The sequence below is a fragment of the Arvicola amphibius genome, chromosome 1 (assembly GCF_903992535.2).
Source record: "Arvicola amphibius chromosome 1, mArvAmp1.2, whole genome shotgun sequence".
NCBI lineage: Eukaryota > Metazoa > Chordata > Mammalia > Rodentia > Cricetidae > Arvicola > Arvicola amphibius.
Window position 1 is genome coordinate 63,073,641 of NC_052047.1, and position 17,349 is coordinate 63,090,989.

The window sequence follows — 17,349 nt, forward strand, 5'->3', positions numbered from 1 at the left end:
ACTTCACTAACTCAAACTATTTTATAGAAAAAAAAAATCTGGCCTTGGAGCTTGCGTGCAGCAAAAGTTCCAGATGTTGTACTGGAGGAGTGGGATTAGCCTCATGCTCTTCTTAGACACAGGGTACAGGGAGTGATGTTATTCAGAGTGACCAGTATCATGTTCATACTGTTAGCAATGCCTCTGAAGGGGTACACACACACCTGTAATCTTAGCACCGGAGAGGTTGACAGAGGACTGTGAGTCCCAGGCTGGCCTGAGCTACATAGTGAAACTCTTGTCTTTAAAAAGGAGGGTGGGGCTGGGGATGACAGTTGGTAGAGTATTTGCATAGGATCCACAGACCCTGAGTTCAATCCCCAGTACTGCAAAAACTAGGTGTGGCTGTCCACACTTGTAATCCTAGTACTTGAGAGATGGAGGCAGGAGGATCAAGAGCACAAGTCATCCTGAGTTACCTAGCAAGTTCCAGGCTGGAATTCTTGAGACCCTTCCTCAAAACACACACACACATACACACACACACACACACACACACACACACACACATGTTATTAGTATTAGAAAGTATATTGCACCAAATTGTCTCATGCATCTCTATAGTGCAGCCAAGAATGGTTCATGAGACTGGATTTGAGTTGCTCAGCAATGCTGATCCCTAGCACCGTCCACCCCTCCAGAACAGTCAATCCAGTTCTGTCTTTCCTGGGTACTCTGTTCTACCTTCTGCCACCTACTAAACAAATCCTGACACGCTGTCTGCTGTTGCCGTTCCAGGCTCCATGTTCTTCTTTCCTCTTAAGCAGAAACAGATACTTGAATATCAGCTAGCCCCCAGCTCCCCCTCACATGTCACCTTGGAACCCCCATAAAGTCCGAGTGCTTCAAAGTAGTGCCAACTGATACAGTGAACATAGGCACTGTATCCATGCATGGTTATGCTCTAGAAGGGTGTGCATGCAGAGAGCTGGCAAGGAACCCTGCCCACCCCTCCACTGTTTCCCTTCATTCCCATCACGGTCCCCATGAGCTCCGCTCTCAGCAGAGGTCTCTCCTTCCTGAGGACTAGAAGGATGTCCAGGGATCAGGTACATTCATTCAGGTATTAGGGTCTGTTTACCCTTCAGTACACAGCTGGGACTGGGCAGTTGGGCACAGTGCCTTTGTGGCCAGCACTGTTCCTCATGTTGCCCCTGTTACCCAGGGAACAATCAATACCCCAAAGGACCAGCATTAACAACTCTGGTCTCAAAGAGCAACTGTCTTGGGATCACAAAGTCACCAAGCTTGCTGTATCCCCTGCTGCTCTGTTGTGCACCCTGATGCTAGGAAAGACAGGTTTCCTGTTGTGTGCACAGATAGCAAAGGCTGCAGACTGCAAGAGACTTCTAGACGTGGGCTGGCGGCTAGAGTCATTCCCTCTCTCTCCTGCCAGCCCAGGGACATGCTCACACCTGTGATGTTTATGGGATCTTATTATTTTTTCTTTTTCTTTTTTTGATTTTTCTTTTTTATTTTGTTTTGTTTTTCGAGACAGGGTTTCTCTGTAGCTTTTGGAGCCTGTCCTGGAACTAGCTCTTGTAGACAAGGTTGGCCTCGAACTCACAGAGATCCTCCTCCCTCTGCCTCCCAAGTGCTGAGATTAAAGACATGCGCCACCATCGCCTGGCTCCTTTTTTTTCCCCCCGAGACAGAATTTCTCAGTATAACCACCCTGCCTGTCCTAGCACTCACTTTGTAGACCAGGCTGACCTCGAATTCATTGAGATCCGCCTGTCTCTGCCTCCCGAGTGCTGGGATTAAAGTGTGCACCACTGCTGCCTGGCTATTTATGGGGTCTTAACTTACGTCCACTGATGATTTTGCAAAGTGACCCTTGTGGAAATGAACAAAGTGCTCCCTGGATGCGCTGGTGACCATGGCAGTCTCTAACATCTGGGACGTGAGATTCTATGGACTAAGACCTGACTGGCCCTTATATGTAGTATGTACAGGGAACAGTAAGGGACCAGTCAGTGACACAGGAACACAGCTCAGCCACTCCTGCTCTTGCCTCACTGAAAACCCCAAGCCAGCACTCTACATACTCCTTCCAAAACTGGTGTGCAGATCACAGTGTGTGTGTCTCATAAGATGGGGTTTAACCATCCTCCCACCAAATACCATTTCACTGGAACTTCAACAAAGTAACATCTACAAAATGTGTTATCTGCTTAAGAAAGACCTGACACTTCATGTCTCAAAAGACTGAGTGCTTCAAAAAGCACCCGCCACTGTCATCACCGAGTACAGCAGCCAGGAGAGTTCATGTAATAAAGTACCTCCACACCCAGTAGAGTGAGTGCTATAACCCTCTCCTCTCGGGTCTTCTGCCACTGTATGAGACTCCAGGTGTGGTGATTTGAATAGGTATGGCCCCCATAGACATATGTGTGTGGATTCTTGGCCCATAGGAAATGGCACTATTAGGAGGTGTGGCCTTGTTGGAATGGATGGCCGTGATGGAGGAAGTGTGTCACTGTGGGGGCAGACTTTGGTGTCTCATATGCTCAAGGTACGCCCAATGCGGTACACAATTCACATCTTGTTGCCTATGAATCAAGATGTAGAACTCTCAACTTCTCCAGCATCATGTCTGCCTACATGTCCCCATGTTGCACCCCATTGATAATGAACTAAAACTCTAAAACTCTAAGCTAGCCCCAATTAAATATTTTTCCTTATAAGAGTTGTGGTGGTCATGGTGTCTCTTCACAGCAATAGAAACCCTAACTAGGGGCTGGAGAGATGGCTCAGTGGCTAAGAGTACTGACTGCTCTTCCAGAGGACCTGGTTCAATTCCCAGCACCCACATGGCAGCTCACCTTCACACCAATGCACATAAAATAAAAGGTTAAATAAACCACAAAAAATATTTTTTAAAAAAGGATATGAATCTAAATAGACAAAAAAATGAAGAAGAAGAAGAAAAGAAGAAGAAGAAGAAGAAGAAGAAGAAGAAGAAGAAGAAGAAGAAGAAGAAGAAGAAGAAGAAAAACCCTAACTAAGACACCAGATGCCGTTCCATTTCACTTCCCAGGACAGGCGTGTATCTCTGAGGTGGTAGACTCGAGTAGTATGTGCCAGGTCTTAACTTCCCTCCCCAACACCAGAAAGAAAGAATAAAGAAGGTAGCAGGAAGAAAAGAGGTCATTTTCATAAAATATTCCTTCTTGGAGGAGTAATTTCTTCTAATGGAGGAAGTCTACAAGTCCTTGCAAGGTGACCCTTGTGGCTAATAACACATTTCCAGGACACTGTGTCCCAACCTCACCCCTGTTCTGGCTTCCAGTGAGGCCTTCACTTCCCATGTGCACACTGACCACACACACCTGCATTTCTGAGGCTCGCAGTCCTGGCTCCGCCTCAGCATTGAGATTACACATGTGCACCACCATGCCTGGCTTCTCCCTTATAAGTCTGAAAGATCTGTTCTGCTCAGTTTTTCTAGTAATAATTCTCTGCGTGTTTGAATTGCTGCTTGGGTTCCTTTGTTTGGTTCTGGTCCCAATAATTTGGTGTGAAGACTGCAGAGAGAAAAGGGGTAGAGCCTGTGAGTTTCCATCATGCTTAGAGGCAGACATCAGCTGTCTCAGTCAACAGGAGCAACCATAATAAACTACCGCAGGCTAGGCACTTATTTCTTGTGCTTCTAGAGGCTTTGAGTTCAAGACCAAGGTGTCAACAGATACCTGTTGGGGGCTGCCCTCCTGTTTTGCAGATGGCTGCCTTCACAGTATGTCTTCACATGATACATATCAGAGGGCAGGACTGAGCTCTTGGGATGCTGGCTGTCCAGGAACTTACTCTGCAAACCAGGCTAGCCTCGAACTCAGAGATTGCCTACCTCGGTCTCCTGAGTGCTGGGACTAAAGGCATCACTGCCCAATTAAGGACATTAATCTTATCATGGGGGTCCCACACTCAAGACCAAATCTAGCCCTTAGTTCCTCTGAAGGGACCCATCTCCTACTAATGGTTAGGATGTCAGTAGAATTTGAAAAGGGTCATGTGGTGGTTTGAAAGAAAATGGCCCTCAAAGGGAGTGGTTCTTTTAGGAGATCTGGCTTTGTTGGAGGAAGTGTGTCACTGTGGGGGTAGGCTTTGAGCTCTCCTATGCTAAAGCTATGCTGAGTGACACAGTTCACTTCCTGATGCCTGTGGATCAAGATGTAGAACTCTAAGCTCCTTCTCCAGCACCATGTCTGTCCGCATGCTGCCATGTCCCGCTATAATGATAATGGACTTAACCTCTGAAATGTAAGCTAGCCACCCCAATTAAATGTTTTCCTTTATAAGAGTTGCCATGGTCATGGTGTCTCTTCACAGCAATAGAAACCCTAACTAAGACAGGTCACATTTAGTACAAGGCACAAACTCCTTCCAGCCTTGACAGAGAAGCGTGTCGTCCTTGGAGCGCCTGCTCTCAGGGCCAGCAGCAGTGCGAGGACCACAGTCACAGCTCGCTCCCAGGTGTCCAGGACCATGCTGACTCTAGAAGTCATTTAAGGCAGCTCTGTGTTCCAGGTTTCTAAGCACAGTGCATTCAGGATCACTCTTGAGGGCATCAAGAGGAGACAGAAATTGCCACCTCTGGCCCTGCAGGCCAGGACCCGAACCACAGGACTTAGAGTTGCCATTCTTCCCCACATGACCTTTCTTGCCACTTCTAAGACAAACTGTTTTTCAGTCTCCAGCCTGGGGGACGAGGCTCCACATCAGCAGGTTGCTTACCACTGTTGGTCAGCTGAGAATCCTGCACCCCTGTTTATTTCCCAGCAGCAGCTAACATGCCCTGAGGTGGCCCCAATCAAGCTGATTGCAAAACCGTACCTTCAATTTCTTTATTTTATTGCGACACAGGGTCTCACTATTTCATCCTGACTGTCCTGGAACTCACTATGTAAATCGGGCCTTATCTCAAAAAGAAAATCAAAAACAGAAATAATTCATAACAGGAATAAACATACTCTTGCAATAATAAAAAATTCATAACAGGAATAAACATACTCTTACAATAATAAAATATACTCAAAGTTGTGTGAAGCATCTCAAGTCACACATTGGAATTTAGGGTCTTAAATGCTATATTAGAAATGAAGAAAAGTGCTAAAATCAATTTTACTTAAGGAACTATAACAGAAAAAAGAACAGAGCTGGGAAATGACTTAGTAGGTAAAGCATTTGCCCTGCAGGCCCAAAGACCTGTGTTTGAATCCCTAAACCCGATAAAGCCAAGCACAGTAGCACTTGTGTAATTCCTGTGCTCCCTGACCAGATGGGGGGTGGAGACAGAAGAATTACTTGAAGTTTATAGACCAGCTCGCTCATGTAAACAGCAACAGCAAAAAAGACAGACTGTACATGCACGTGTGCACATGCACACACACCGGTGGGGTTGGGGCAGAGGGACAGAAGGATGGCTCAACCGGTAAGGGTATTTGCTACCAAGCTTAAAACCTGAGTTTGATCCCTCAGACCCACATGTGGGAAGAAAGTTGCCCTCATCCTTCCACAAGCCCTCAAGAGCAACAGCACCTCCTCCTCATCCTACTCTAAATGTAAAGAACAAATAACTCAAAGAAGAAAACTACAAACAGAAAACAAAGTGGCCCCAGAGCTCCACAGCATGAATACTGCACAGGTATGCCTTGTGTCCTGCAGCGAGAGTCATTTGGTCCTAACCCTTTTGTGTGGTGTGTGTGTGTGTGTGTGTGTGTGTGTGAGAGAGAGAGAGAGAGAGAGAGAGAGAGAGAGAGAGAGAGAGAGAGAGAGAGAGAACAGTGTAACAACCAACCTTACTTGCCTTGGATTTCCTATGTAATCAACTTTTACAACATAAAAATGTGTATTTATAATCTTAAATTATGCACTCTTCCATGCCCTTGACCCAGATAAAGCAGCAAATACAAAAATTGAAAGTAACTTCCTAAAATCTACTGTAAAGGTTGAAAGCAAACATTTATGGTTATTGGTTTGTAAAGAATGATGCTTGTTTGCTGGGTCAGTTGGAACCAGTGACTTAATCTCTTGTACAGCTCTGTTAAAGACTTCAGTAAGTGTCCCATTCCTTACCCACATGGTGCTTTCAATGCCAGTCAGTAAAGATAGAGGGAAATCCTTTGTAGGAACAGACATACCACTCACAGAGAGAAGAGACGGCTCACACAACAGACACAGGGACAAACAGAGTCACAAGACAGCCTTCAGGCAGGCACGGATTCAGACTCATGCAACAGAGAGACAGAGAACAGAATACACAGGGAACAGGAAGTAGACAGTTCAATATGGACTCTCCTAGTTAAACAACTCCAAGAGGAAGGGCTTCTAGTACTTTCCTTAATGTGACACTGATGACATTGGTAACTCATAATCACTAGTGTGTGTAATCTGTGCACCAGGTTTTATGTGGATATATGGGTTCAACTCATTTGTTGGGTTATACAGTAGAAGCTGTCTTGGCAATAGAGATTGTGTACACACACACACACACACACAGGACTTCCCAGGTCCATGTTTGACAGCCTTTCCCCATGTCAGGGTTCTGCAATCTAACTATCCTAGTGTCGCGTGCAACACTATTCATTGTCCTTTGAGCATTTACTCTTACTTTTCTTTTTTTTTGAGACAGGGTTCTCGTAGACCAGGCTGGCCTTGAACTCACAGAGATCCGCCGCCTCTGCCTCCCGAGTGCTGGGATTAAAGGCGTGCGCCACCACCACCACCACCTGGTTTTACTCTTACTTTTTTAATGGCATCACTTCCTCTGATGTCAAAAAAAACCCTAAAGGCTGGATTATTTGTATTAAAAGACACTGAATGTAAAGTATCTAAGAAACTAATTAAAAACATGCACTTTAAACCAGGGAGTGGTGGTGCACACCTTTAATCCCAGCACTCAGGAGGCTGAGGCGGGAGGATCTCTGTGAGTTGGAGGTTAGCCTGGTCTACAGAGCAAGTTCCAGGATGGCCAAGACTATTCACAGAGAAACCCTGTCTTGAAAAACCAAAGCCAAAGTAAACAAATAAAGGAATAAACAAATACATAAAAGACATGTGTTACCCAAAACATGCACTTTATATATGCCTACAATTAGTATTTACAAAGTAGTGTCATGACTCCTGGCTGGAAAGCCATCCAAATACACAGTTTAGATTCTTGAGAGGGTGCTGTCTGATCAGTAGATTAAGAATTCTGTTTCTTGCCAGGTGGTGGTGGCGCACGCCTTTAATCCCAGCACTCGGGAGGCAGAAGCAGGTGGATCTCTGTGAGTTCGAGACCAGCCTGGTCTACAAGAGCTAGCTCCAGGACAGACTCTAAAGCTGCAGAGAAACCCTGTCTCGAAAAACCAAAAAAAAAAAAAAAATCTGTTTCTTAAAGTTCAATCCTGAGTGACTGCTAAAGCAAACTATGTGAGCCAAGTTCTGTCCCATTCACACCAAATAAACACCAACTGAACTTGGTCGGTTGGGGTCTCAGGACCCATCAGACAGAAGGAGATCTGGTAAGGCACATCCAGCATGAGTGCCTGGCAGAAGAGGTGGGACTATGAGCAAGATGGCTGCCCTTGGTACAGTTTAGAAAAGCTGGTTTGTTTGGTTTTTGTCCTGTTCTGGTTTTGTTGTTGGTTGTTTGGTTGGTTTTTTTGATGTGTTTCGTTTTGAGACAGGGTCTCACTATGTAATTATATAACTATATTGGACCTCACTATGTAGACCAGGCTGACCTCGAACCCAGAGATCCACTTCCCTCCACCTCCCAGGTGCTGGGATTAAAGGTGAGAGTCACCGCACCCGGCTCTCTTTTGGTTTTCCAAATTACTTTCACCTGGGAAGTTGAGGCAAGAGGACTGCTGAAAAATTCAAGACCATTTTAAGCCACATAATTGAGTTCCAGGTCAGCTTTGACTACAGCGTGAGATCCTGTCTCAAAAAAATAAATAAATAAATAAAATGAGAATAAGATACAGTAAAATGTGATCTTGGCAACTTTCAGAACCGCTCCAAGGACCTTGGAGGGATGGGTAGCAGATGTTTGCGCGCGGCCGCGAAAGCGCTCGCCCCGCCCCTTCACGGACGTGCGCGCGCCCGCAGCGCGACCGTAAAGAGGGGCGCGGCAGTGTCGTGAAAGGGGTCGCAAGGCGCAGAGCTCTGGTTGACGGTTGGGACTCCATTTTGTTCGCCGCTCGTCAGCTCGGCGGTCGCTCGTCTCCGTGGCCTCTCCGCGGCGGAAAGTTGAACAGCGGCCGAAGTTTTGAGGACTCGGCCGGAGCTCGGTCACTGAGTGTCCCGCAGACGAGCACAGCGGCGGAGATGCGGCCCCTGGATGCGGTGGAGCTGGCGGAGCCCGAGGAGGTGGAGGTGCTGGAGCCGGAGGAGGACTTCGAGCAGTTTCTGCTGCCCGTCATCCACGAGATGCGCGAGGACATCGCGTCGCTGACGCGCGAGCGCGGGCGCGCGCCCGTGCGCAACCGGGGCAAGCTGTGGGAGATGGACAATATGCTGATCCAGATCAAGACGCAGGTGGAGGCCTCGGAGGAGAGCGCGCTCAACCACCTCCAGGCGGGCGGCGCCGAGCCCCGCGGCCCCCGGGCGGAGAAGGCCGAGGAGAAGGCGCAGGAGATGGCGAAGATGGCCGAGATGCTGGTGCAGCTGGTGCGGCGGATAGAGAAGAGCGAGTCGTCGTGAGCGGGCCGCGGTAAGGGAGGGATCCCGGCGGGGCGTGGGCGACTGTGGGAGGAGGCTGGCTGGTCGCCTCGGGAGTGAACTAGGCCCCTCTGGGGAAGGGCTCCAGCAGATTGTCAGTGGGGAGGCCGTGGAAGATTCCAGACTGTGCTGGGAGGCTCGGGGCAGCCTCCAGGAGAGGCCCGGTGTTTGCCGTGCTGTCCAGCGGGATTAACATCTTGATGATGAATCTCTCCCGCCCGTGCTTTAGGTCTCCAGCCAATGGATTCTGGTCGAGTGATGGCGATTGGCTGACATGACACCCTGGAGAAGCTGAAACCAGAGAGCCTTTTGTTTTCCCTTTTTTTTTTTTTTTCTTTTCTTCTTTCTTTCCCCCCCTCTGTCTTGACTCTGTTCTCACTGACACTACGTTTCTGCTACGGTCTGCGGTTGACGACCTCGATATGAGTTTTGATTATTCAGCGGTTCTTTTTTTGTTGTTTGGGTTCGGAAATAACTTTGATTTGGAAAGTGCGCTCACATACGGGAATTGGGGCCTAGATTGTAAGCCCTTGTGGCAGTTGGATGACGTTCGTTCCTGGGCTTTGGTTGTTTATGCATTTTGAGGTGCTTTGCTCCTTCTTGGGTGACCTGATAGCTCCCTGGAACTTTGGGTCCCTGTGACACTTGTGACTCGGGTTGGAGCTCACTGGCTCTGGAAGTTCTGAAGGAGCAGCGTTCTAGAAGACCAGTCCATGCAGCGATGGCAGAAGAAGGGACCAGACTGGGACTGCGGATGGGCCCGATATGGCTAGGACTGATGACCTGGGAGAAGGGTCATAGGATAGTATTGTTTCTATCAGGGGGGCTTTAATTTCTGTGTGAGACCAAAGGAGGAGAGATGTATTTTGTGCAAAATTTAAATTTTATGTGCTCCACTATCTATTGTAACCTGTTTGGTGAGTTTGTTTGGACAGCCTAACTCATTTCTAAATGAAATGGAACCCAGAATGGGACACGAAGTCTTGACAGTCTGTACAAGTTGATATTTTATCCCCATATATTTGAGGAGATCTGGGCATAAAATGAAAGACATTTGCAGTGCCTGTTGTGGGCTGAGAAGGAAATCTTGGAACTGTCTGCAGTGGACCCTAAACTTCGAGGAAGAGGCGTCTTCAAGGTTCATATGTAGTCAAGCTATAAGTGTATTGAGTAGCAGACCTGAGAAGCATTTGAGGTCAAAACCCCTACCATGTTTGAAAAAATCTTACATGTTAATAAAAGTATTCGTTTGCTTGAAAAGATATAAACCCAGAAATTTATTAAGAAACATTTAAGTGAAGTCTTTCTTCAGTGTTCTGTGCTTAGTTGTGATGAACATGAATCTTACAGCTTTGGGAGCTCTGGGTAAGCAGACAGAGGGGAGTTTCTGCTCTGGCTTCTCTGGGACCTGAGTGAGCACAAGAGATGGTTGGTTCCTATAGGAAGGAACCTTTCTCAAGTCCACAGTCTCCGTGTCTGCCTTCTGTCCTCCACTGTCCTGGAGACTAAGAATCGACATACTGTAGCACATCTAGATGACAGCAGCTCCCTTCAGAAAAGAAGGGCTGGGTTGCCAGCTCCTGGGATTGACCCTCTATGGGAAGTGCCCCTACCAAGCAATGGCCTTGCCTATCACCCTCTGGGTGACTCAGGCCCTGCCTTGTAAGGACATCCCAAACATCTTAGAAATTTCGTGCGACTGCTGAATGAACTGTAGTCCAGCCCAATTTCTGACTGCATGATGTGTTCCTTCCAGGGGTGTTAATCTCTGAAGAACTCAACCTGCATAGTTCCCTTAGTACTGCATCCTGGGGTACCAGCTTGCAAGCTCTTTTTATTTATTATGATTTTTTGAGACAGGGTTTCTCTGTAGCTTTTGGAGCCTGTCCTGGAACTAGCTCTTGTAGACCAGGCTGACCTCGAACTCATAGAGATCTATCTGCCTGCCTCTGCCTCCCGAGTGCTGGGATTAAAGGTGTGTGCCACTGCCCAGTTTAGTTTGCAAGCTCTTAACAGATACAATTGCCTCAGACCATGGCTGGGTGGATAAACTTGGCCTTGGAGGCTGAGGACCACTTCCAGGGTCAGGAAGGTGGAAGCTGGGCCGGCACTGAAGTATGAGTTCCAGTACTGGTGAGAAGGGTCCAGTAGGAATATGACTCAGGAGGCAACTATCAAAACAAGCTGTGATTGGCATATGACTACAGATGTCACATTTTCTTTTCCACAAACCCCTTTACTGTCCCAGGATAGCATATTGCATTGGGTTGCTGATTTTTAAAATGGATAGTCAGTGTTGGAGATGGCTCAAAGGGTAAAGGCAAGCCTGCAGCCAACAGAGTTTGGTCACAGGGACCCACATGGTAGGAGGCAGAAACTGACTCCTACCAGGGGTCCTCTGACCTCCACATACCCACTGTGTCATATGTGCATCCTTATAGATTTTTTTTTTAAGTTTTAAAGCAAGAGATGATTCAATAGTTAAGGGCACTTGCTGCTCTTGTAGAGGACCCAAGTTCAGTCCCCAGCACCCACATGGCAGCTCACAACTGTCTGAAACCCTGGCTTTAGGAGATTTGACACTACTGAACTTCCAAGACATTGGCACATTCATGGTGCACATGCATGCATACAAACATACACATGAAAACCAAACGTGTTGCGGTTACACAATTCAAGGCAGAAGTGCTCTCCTTACTCTCCTAAGCATTTAACAGCCATTTAATCATCTAGCCCTGCCAACAGTACATATATTTAACATGACTCCTTCCAGGTTTTGTTTTTAGATATGCTTTCATTGTATAGCCTAGGCTTGCCTCACTCTGGATTCTACCTTAACCTCCAGCAGTGCTGGGATTGTAGGTGTGCACCATTTTAAAAAAAATGGTGGTGCACCGTGAACCTTAATACCCTCCTTCATCCCCATCTAACACTGGCTCGGAAGCCTTTCTTGTTACACCAGATTTGGAGCCCAGGGCCTCCAGCCGCATCCCCAGCTTCCTCCCTCCGGCTATAAGGACCAAACAGTAGTCATTGTACTGGTGGTTTTTACATCTAAGTTTGAAGAGTTTCCAGATTCTTTCCAGTACTCCTTAGTTTCTTTTTCATATTATTCTAGTCAATTGCAACTGACTCCCAAGCCTCATTTGCTACATTTCACGCCTTCCATCCTGGTTTGCTAGCAGCTGGAGAATCAATCGAATGTTGACTTTGTGAGCACAGCAAGGAGGGAGTGGTTCCATAAGGCATTCTTTGTAGCTGTGCAGCACTGAATTGATCTGGCTCCATCATGAAGGGCTGTGCAGAAAGGCTTACTGGGGTTCTTGGCCAGGGTGCAGATGCTGAGACCAGTGTGTTCCATAATAAGGTGTTATGGGTGTATCAACAAACTTGCTTTGCAGAATGTGGTGTCACCTACTCTGAGATCAGAAAAGACCCAGGGTGATGGAGCGTGTGACACAGACTGATGAGAAAAGAGCTTATGTGAGCAGCTCTTGGGCTTCTGTGCACTCCAAGTAGAGAGGACTTGGAAGAAAGCAGGTTTAATGGTGGACATTGCAGCCCGTGGTACAGCACTGGAATGAGGGACACATTAACAGATGTCTGCTTCCAGGAGAGGCTTCCATGAAGAACTCTGAATCCTGCTGAAGATGGGGGTTCAGGAGCAGCAGAGCAGGGGAACAGAAGGCACCTACTCATTTGTTCTGCTCCCTGCGTCCGGGGTCTTGGGCAGGCACTGGTCTGTTCAGGTTCTGCCAGAGCTACACTTCCCTGGGGTGGGGTGCTGTGGTCATTAGTGCTGCTCACACATGGAATCTGGGCACACAGTAGGGTTGCACTTTCTGGACTCTGTTTAGGTGGGGCCATGTGAATGGTTCTACCTGTGAGCTATGAGGGAAGGTGACACCTGTCAGTCCAGCCAGAGTCTGGCATGGAGACAGCAGCATTTGAGGCGGTGGTTGGTAGTCAGCTTGTTTTCTTGACACTCTATGGTCAACACATAACACAAATGAGGGCAATTGCTATGGCCCTGAAATGGGACTGTATGCGATGGTGGCGTAACCTTCACTAAGGTAACCAGTGTGAATGCTTCCTCTCCTGCTGGTTCATCATGTCAGAGACAGTGCTTTCATCTGGGAGCACAGTCCTGCCCTGCCTGGAGGCCTTGCTAGGTACATAACTTCCCACTGGTTCCCTTTGCGCTACCTTCTTAAGGACTCCAAGGCAACACAAAGTCCAGATTCAAGCTGAGAGCCTGGCCTCCCTATCTAGAGAGCAGATAAATCTGGAGCAGTGTGGATTCCGCCATCTAAAGATCAATAGGGTTTGTCATCCCATTCCTACTGTAGCTGTGTGAAAACCATGCAGGGCTTGCTTCAGCCTCCTCTCCAGCTAGGTGTGGCTTTACCAAGACCCCCATAGTGTCTTGTTGGCTACTGTTCCTTCCTCTTGTCAAACTAATTCTTTGTCTCTTCAAAGTAGTTTTCTCTAACAGCGACAGACGGCCCAGGCTGGTGATGGGCCCTAGCAGCACCCAATCATGGCCTGTGCAGACAGACAGTGACTCTGCTGGATTCATCGGGGCTACCTTTAGCCAGAAGGAGTTATGAAGACAAACAAAACAGAAGTTAGGGGTAGGGACAGGGACATAACTGCAACACTGGACTGTGGAGTACAAACAGATGCATAAGGAAATGAGCGGAGAAAGTAGCTGTTGACATGAATTGGGCGGGAAAGGTGGGCAGGATTGTGGCAGTCACCAGCCCCAGGTCACTGGGGATGAGTAGCCCAGAGGAGGGTAGAAGTTCCTGGCTATACAGAGGCCAGGTTTTGAACAGGTAGCCACGTGAACATGTTATTCACCCAGAGTGACTTCGGGACTGAGAGTGAGGGGTGGTCATAAATCAGGTGCCAATGTCTGCAGTGGCATTAGGAATGTTGTAGCTGGGGTGAAAGGCAGAAAAGGGCCAACATGTGCTCCAAGGTAACACCATGTGGATGGGAGGGAGGGCAAGGAATGGGTGTACTTCAGCCGAACTCCTGTCTGATGTTTGCTGGAAGGATATGGAGGTAGTGTGGTCCTTCCATCAGCCTGGGACCTTGGGACCAAATGGCACTATGCTTTTGGAACCAACCAGCAAAGTGAGGTGAGGTGGAAGGCAGGACTTCTCCAAGTCAGCCTGTGCTAGCCATGGCTCACTCAGCCCCATTGGAAAGAGTGCGGAGTGTCAGCAGCGGCTTGATGTAAGAATAGCATCCTAGGCTGAGCTCAGCTCTGCAGTGGTGACGGCTATAGTAAATGTAGTTCTGAACTTAGCTCGTCAGGTGGCGACCACTATGGAAGAACCAAAGATGTAGCAGCCAAAATTGTCACTCAACCAAGCTTTCTGCAGTTGCTTCTGCAAAACCACCCAAGAAGATAGCACACTGGCTCAGGCCTCACATTTCAGGGGCACAGGACTCTTCCTCCCAAACTCTTGCAGGTAAATGATAGGAAACTAGAAGCCGTCTGGGGACATGGAGAGATTTGCCAGGGACTTCCTCCCCAAAGTGCAGGCTACATTGTCACCTTCCTTCCATGTGGACACCATTGACTGGAGGGATAGTGAAGGGTGGAGCAGGCAGTCAGCTGGGGTCACACAGAGCAGACAGGAGGCGTCTGCAAGCCAGGCCACTGAAGCCTGGGGTTGTTGTACCCTGAAGGCAGTTCTGAGGCACGGCCCATGCACCAGCAGGAAGCAAGCTTCAGAAATAGCAGAACTTCATGGAAGCAGTTTCCAGAGGGGTTTATATGAGAACTAGACAGTAGCAGAGCAGAACCGGGAGCCATGAACCCACTTGGGGTCACCTCTTTCTGCGGAGCCTTTGGTGATGACTGTGGACTGCGGATACCATGGGCTTCCTCTTTCGAGCTGTCCGAGTGGAAGAGTGTGGTTGGCCTGCTGCTGTGTTTTATCTCAGCACACAGCCCTCTGCTCAGAGAGCTCACTGTGCAACACCTTCCCCAGGGCATGATTTGTAAGACCCAGAGACGCTGGCGCTCCAGGGGACACGTCCCTTCTCTGTGCTCTGTTTGTTAGAGACAAGTACAGCCAACACTCCAGCAGAGGCAGGGAAAGGAATGGCAGAGACCCATGGACACAAGTTGAAAACTACCACAGCCGGGGCTGGAGAGATGGCTCAGCCATTAGGAACGGTTGTTGTTCTTGCAGAGGACCCGGGTTCACATCCGCCTGTAACTCCAGCTCCAGGGAATCCAGTGCTCTCCTCTGATATTCTCCCTCAGGAGGCACACATGGTACACAAACATACACACAAGCGAAGTATCCATAGACATAAAATAAATTAATCAAAAAAAAAAAAACCAAACCATTAAAACAACCACAGCCAGCCCTATGGCATGCCTGCAACAGGATATCTAAAATACTGTAGATACAAATAATCTGAGTTACCAATATTAACAATAGTTTCTGGGTTCAAGAGGTCAAATCAGCACATTAAAATGTGAAGCACTTCTAACCAGAAACAAAGGGGAGAGAGTTACAAAGAATAATAGGAACCGATAAATTAATGGCATTTGTCTCCTCGAAATACAATAACAAGCTGCCACAAACTTACTTGCCTGAAACAGCACAAGTTCTCAGTTCTGGAGGAAGGGCTAAAATCGAGTGTGGGCAGGGCTGCCTCCTTATGCTGCAGGATGCAGAGAAGTCTCCTGTCCCTTGCCCCACCCCAGCTCGGACAGGCCTTGGCTTCCTTCTGTTGACCCATCAGTCCTGTCTGCCTTCCTCATCAGTCTCTGTCTTCTTGTGGCCTCAGAGGGGGTTTCCTGGGTATGGCAATTTGTAGTAACGGCCAGTGTCGTGTTGACCCAGTGATGGGGCCAGCAGAGCAGAGTGGGAGTCTAAAGGGCAGTCGTGGAGGTGACTGTGCAGAGGGACCCCACCGACCAGAGGTGTGGGTAAAAGTCCAGGGTGCAGAGCCAGGAGAGCTGGCCACATACCCAGGGGAAGCTGCAGCTACATTCCTGCCTCAGACACACTGAAGCCACTTCCAGATGGCTAGGGAGAGGGAAGCAGTAAATACTTTTGCAAATATAAAGGAACATTTTTGTCGTCTCAGGGCAGGAAATGGTGTCTTCAAACAGAAAGGAAAACGCATAAAAGGAAAGCTTGATGTTGCTTTCTTCAAGACTAAGACCGTACACATACGTGTTTATAGCAACAGTTTTCATAACAAGCCTAGGGTGGAAACGGCCCAGATGGCTGTCAGCGGGTGAGCGGATCCACACGTCTCTGAACAAGACAGCACCCAGCTACGGAAAGGAATGAAGGAGCTCACACTCACACAACCCAATGAACCTTCACAGAACAGTGAACAGGGTTAAAGCAGAAGGCCACGCTGAGTGGGTGCTGCGACCAAGCCAGGGCCTGGTCCATGCTAGCCAAGCGCTCTGCCACAAAGCTCAACCCCCGGGCCCCTTGGTTCCTTCTCTAAAGTGGTGGCCTGTACCGTGTTTCTCTCCCCAATTCATACATGGAAACACTGACTAAACATTAAAATATGCTCTAAAGATGAAATTGAGGTTGAAGAAGGTGAAAGTAGGCCCCTAATCCCGTAGGAATGGCACCTTCTGAGAGGATGAACATGGGGAAAAACTCGCGACTCTCTAAGAAGGGAGGCATCAGGAGAAACCAGCCTGCTATTGACTTGCCGTGAGAAGACTGGAATAGGCCAGTTGTTTAAAGCGCCCAAGCTGTGATACTCTGTGACAGTGCCTGGTCACCTTAGAGACAGGCAGTGAGTCTGTGGTGGCCAGAGAAGAGCTGGGATGTGAAGAGAGTGGATGCTGGCTCCATTCCTGGATGACTCAAAGGTTCTGAAGCCAGAGAGAGCTAGCGTCTGTCCGCGCACTCACGACTACAGTTTACAAGTCCACAGTGCCATGTGGACGACGTGAGTTTCACCTCAGGTTTCTCAGAAGCAGGAGCAGTCAGTTCACAGAGACAGTGAGGGGAATGGAGTGTTCCAGAGCCAGGAGCCATGCTGAGTAGTTAGTGTTGAATGGGAACAGTTCCAGTTTGGGGAAGATGAGTGTTCTGGGCATGGATGGGCGAGTGTAGATTGTACACATTTGTCCAGAAGAATTTACAGTAATGTGCTTATCAATTAAGCCGTTATCCTTTTTTATGGACAAGGTGTGGTAGCACACGCTGGTAATCCTGGCACTCGGGAGACTGAGACAGGCATTTGTGGCTAGCCCTACACTGGACCACTGTCCCTACTTCATATTAAGAGCATGTTCATTTCATAATAAGAGCACTGGACACTCGGAGTAGTAGGGCAGTTTATTTCATGACTTGCAAAGTCCCAGTCAGGCTAGGATAGCAGGTAGTCTGGGTGAGCGGAGAACGAACCTTATAAATGCCAACGTGAACTAGAGAGATGGCTCAGAGGTTAAGAGCACTGGGTGGTCTTCCCGAGGACCTGGGTCCAGTTCTCCAGGTTTAGTTCCCTGCACCCACATCGTGACTCACGGTTCTCTGTGACTTCAATTCCTGCTGATCCTATGCCTTCTCTGGCCTCTATGGTTACCAGGTACAC

At 48.2% G+C, this 17,349-nt stretch overlaps 1 protein-coding gene across 1 annotated transcript; it reads left to right on the forward strand.

Annotated features, from left to right (window-relative positions):
• Window positions 1-8,166: 8,166 nt before the first annotated feature.
• Mrfap1 (Morf4 family associated protein 1) lies at window positions 8,167-10,007 on the forward strand. The gene is made up of 2 exons (XM_038339243.1): window positions 8,167-8,737; window positions 8,975-10,007. Exon 1 carries the CDS (start codon window positions 8,353-8,355, stop codon window positions 8,725-8,727), a length of 375 nt encoding a protein of 124 aa, XP_038195171.1. The 5' UTR covers window positions 8,167-8,352; the 3' UTR covers window positions 8,728-8,737; window positions 8,975-10,007.
• Window positions 10,008-17,349: the final 7,342 nt, after the last annotated feature.

Excerpts from the sequence above, each read along its gene's own strand:
- Mrfap1 (XM_038339243.1), top strand. The coding sequence starts at position 8,353 with ATGCGGCCCCTGGATGCGGTGGAGCTGGCGGAGCCCGAGGAGGTGGAG.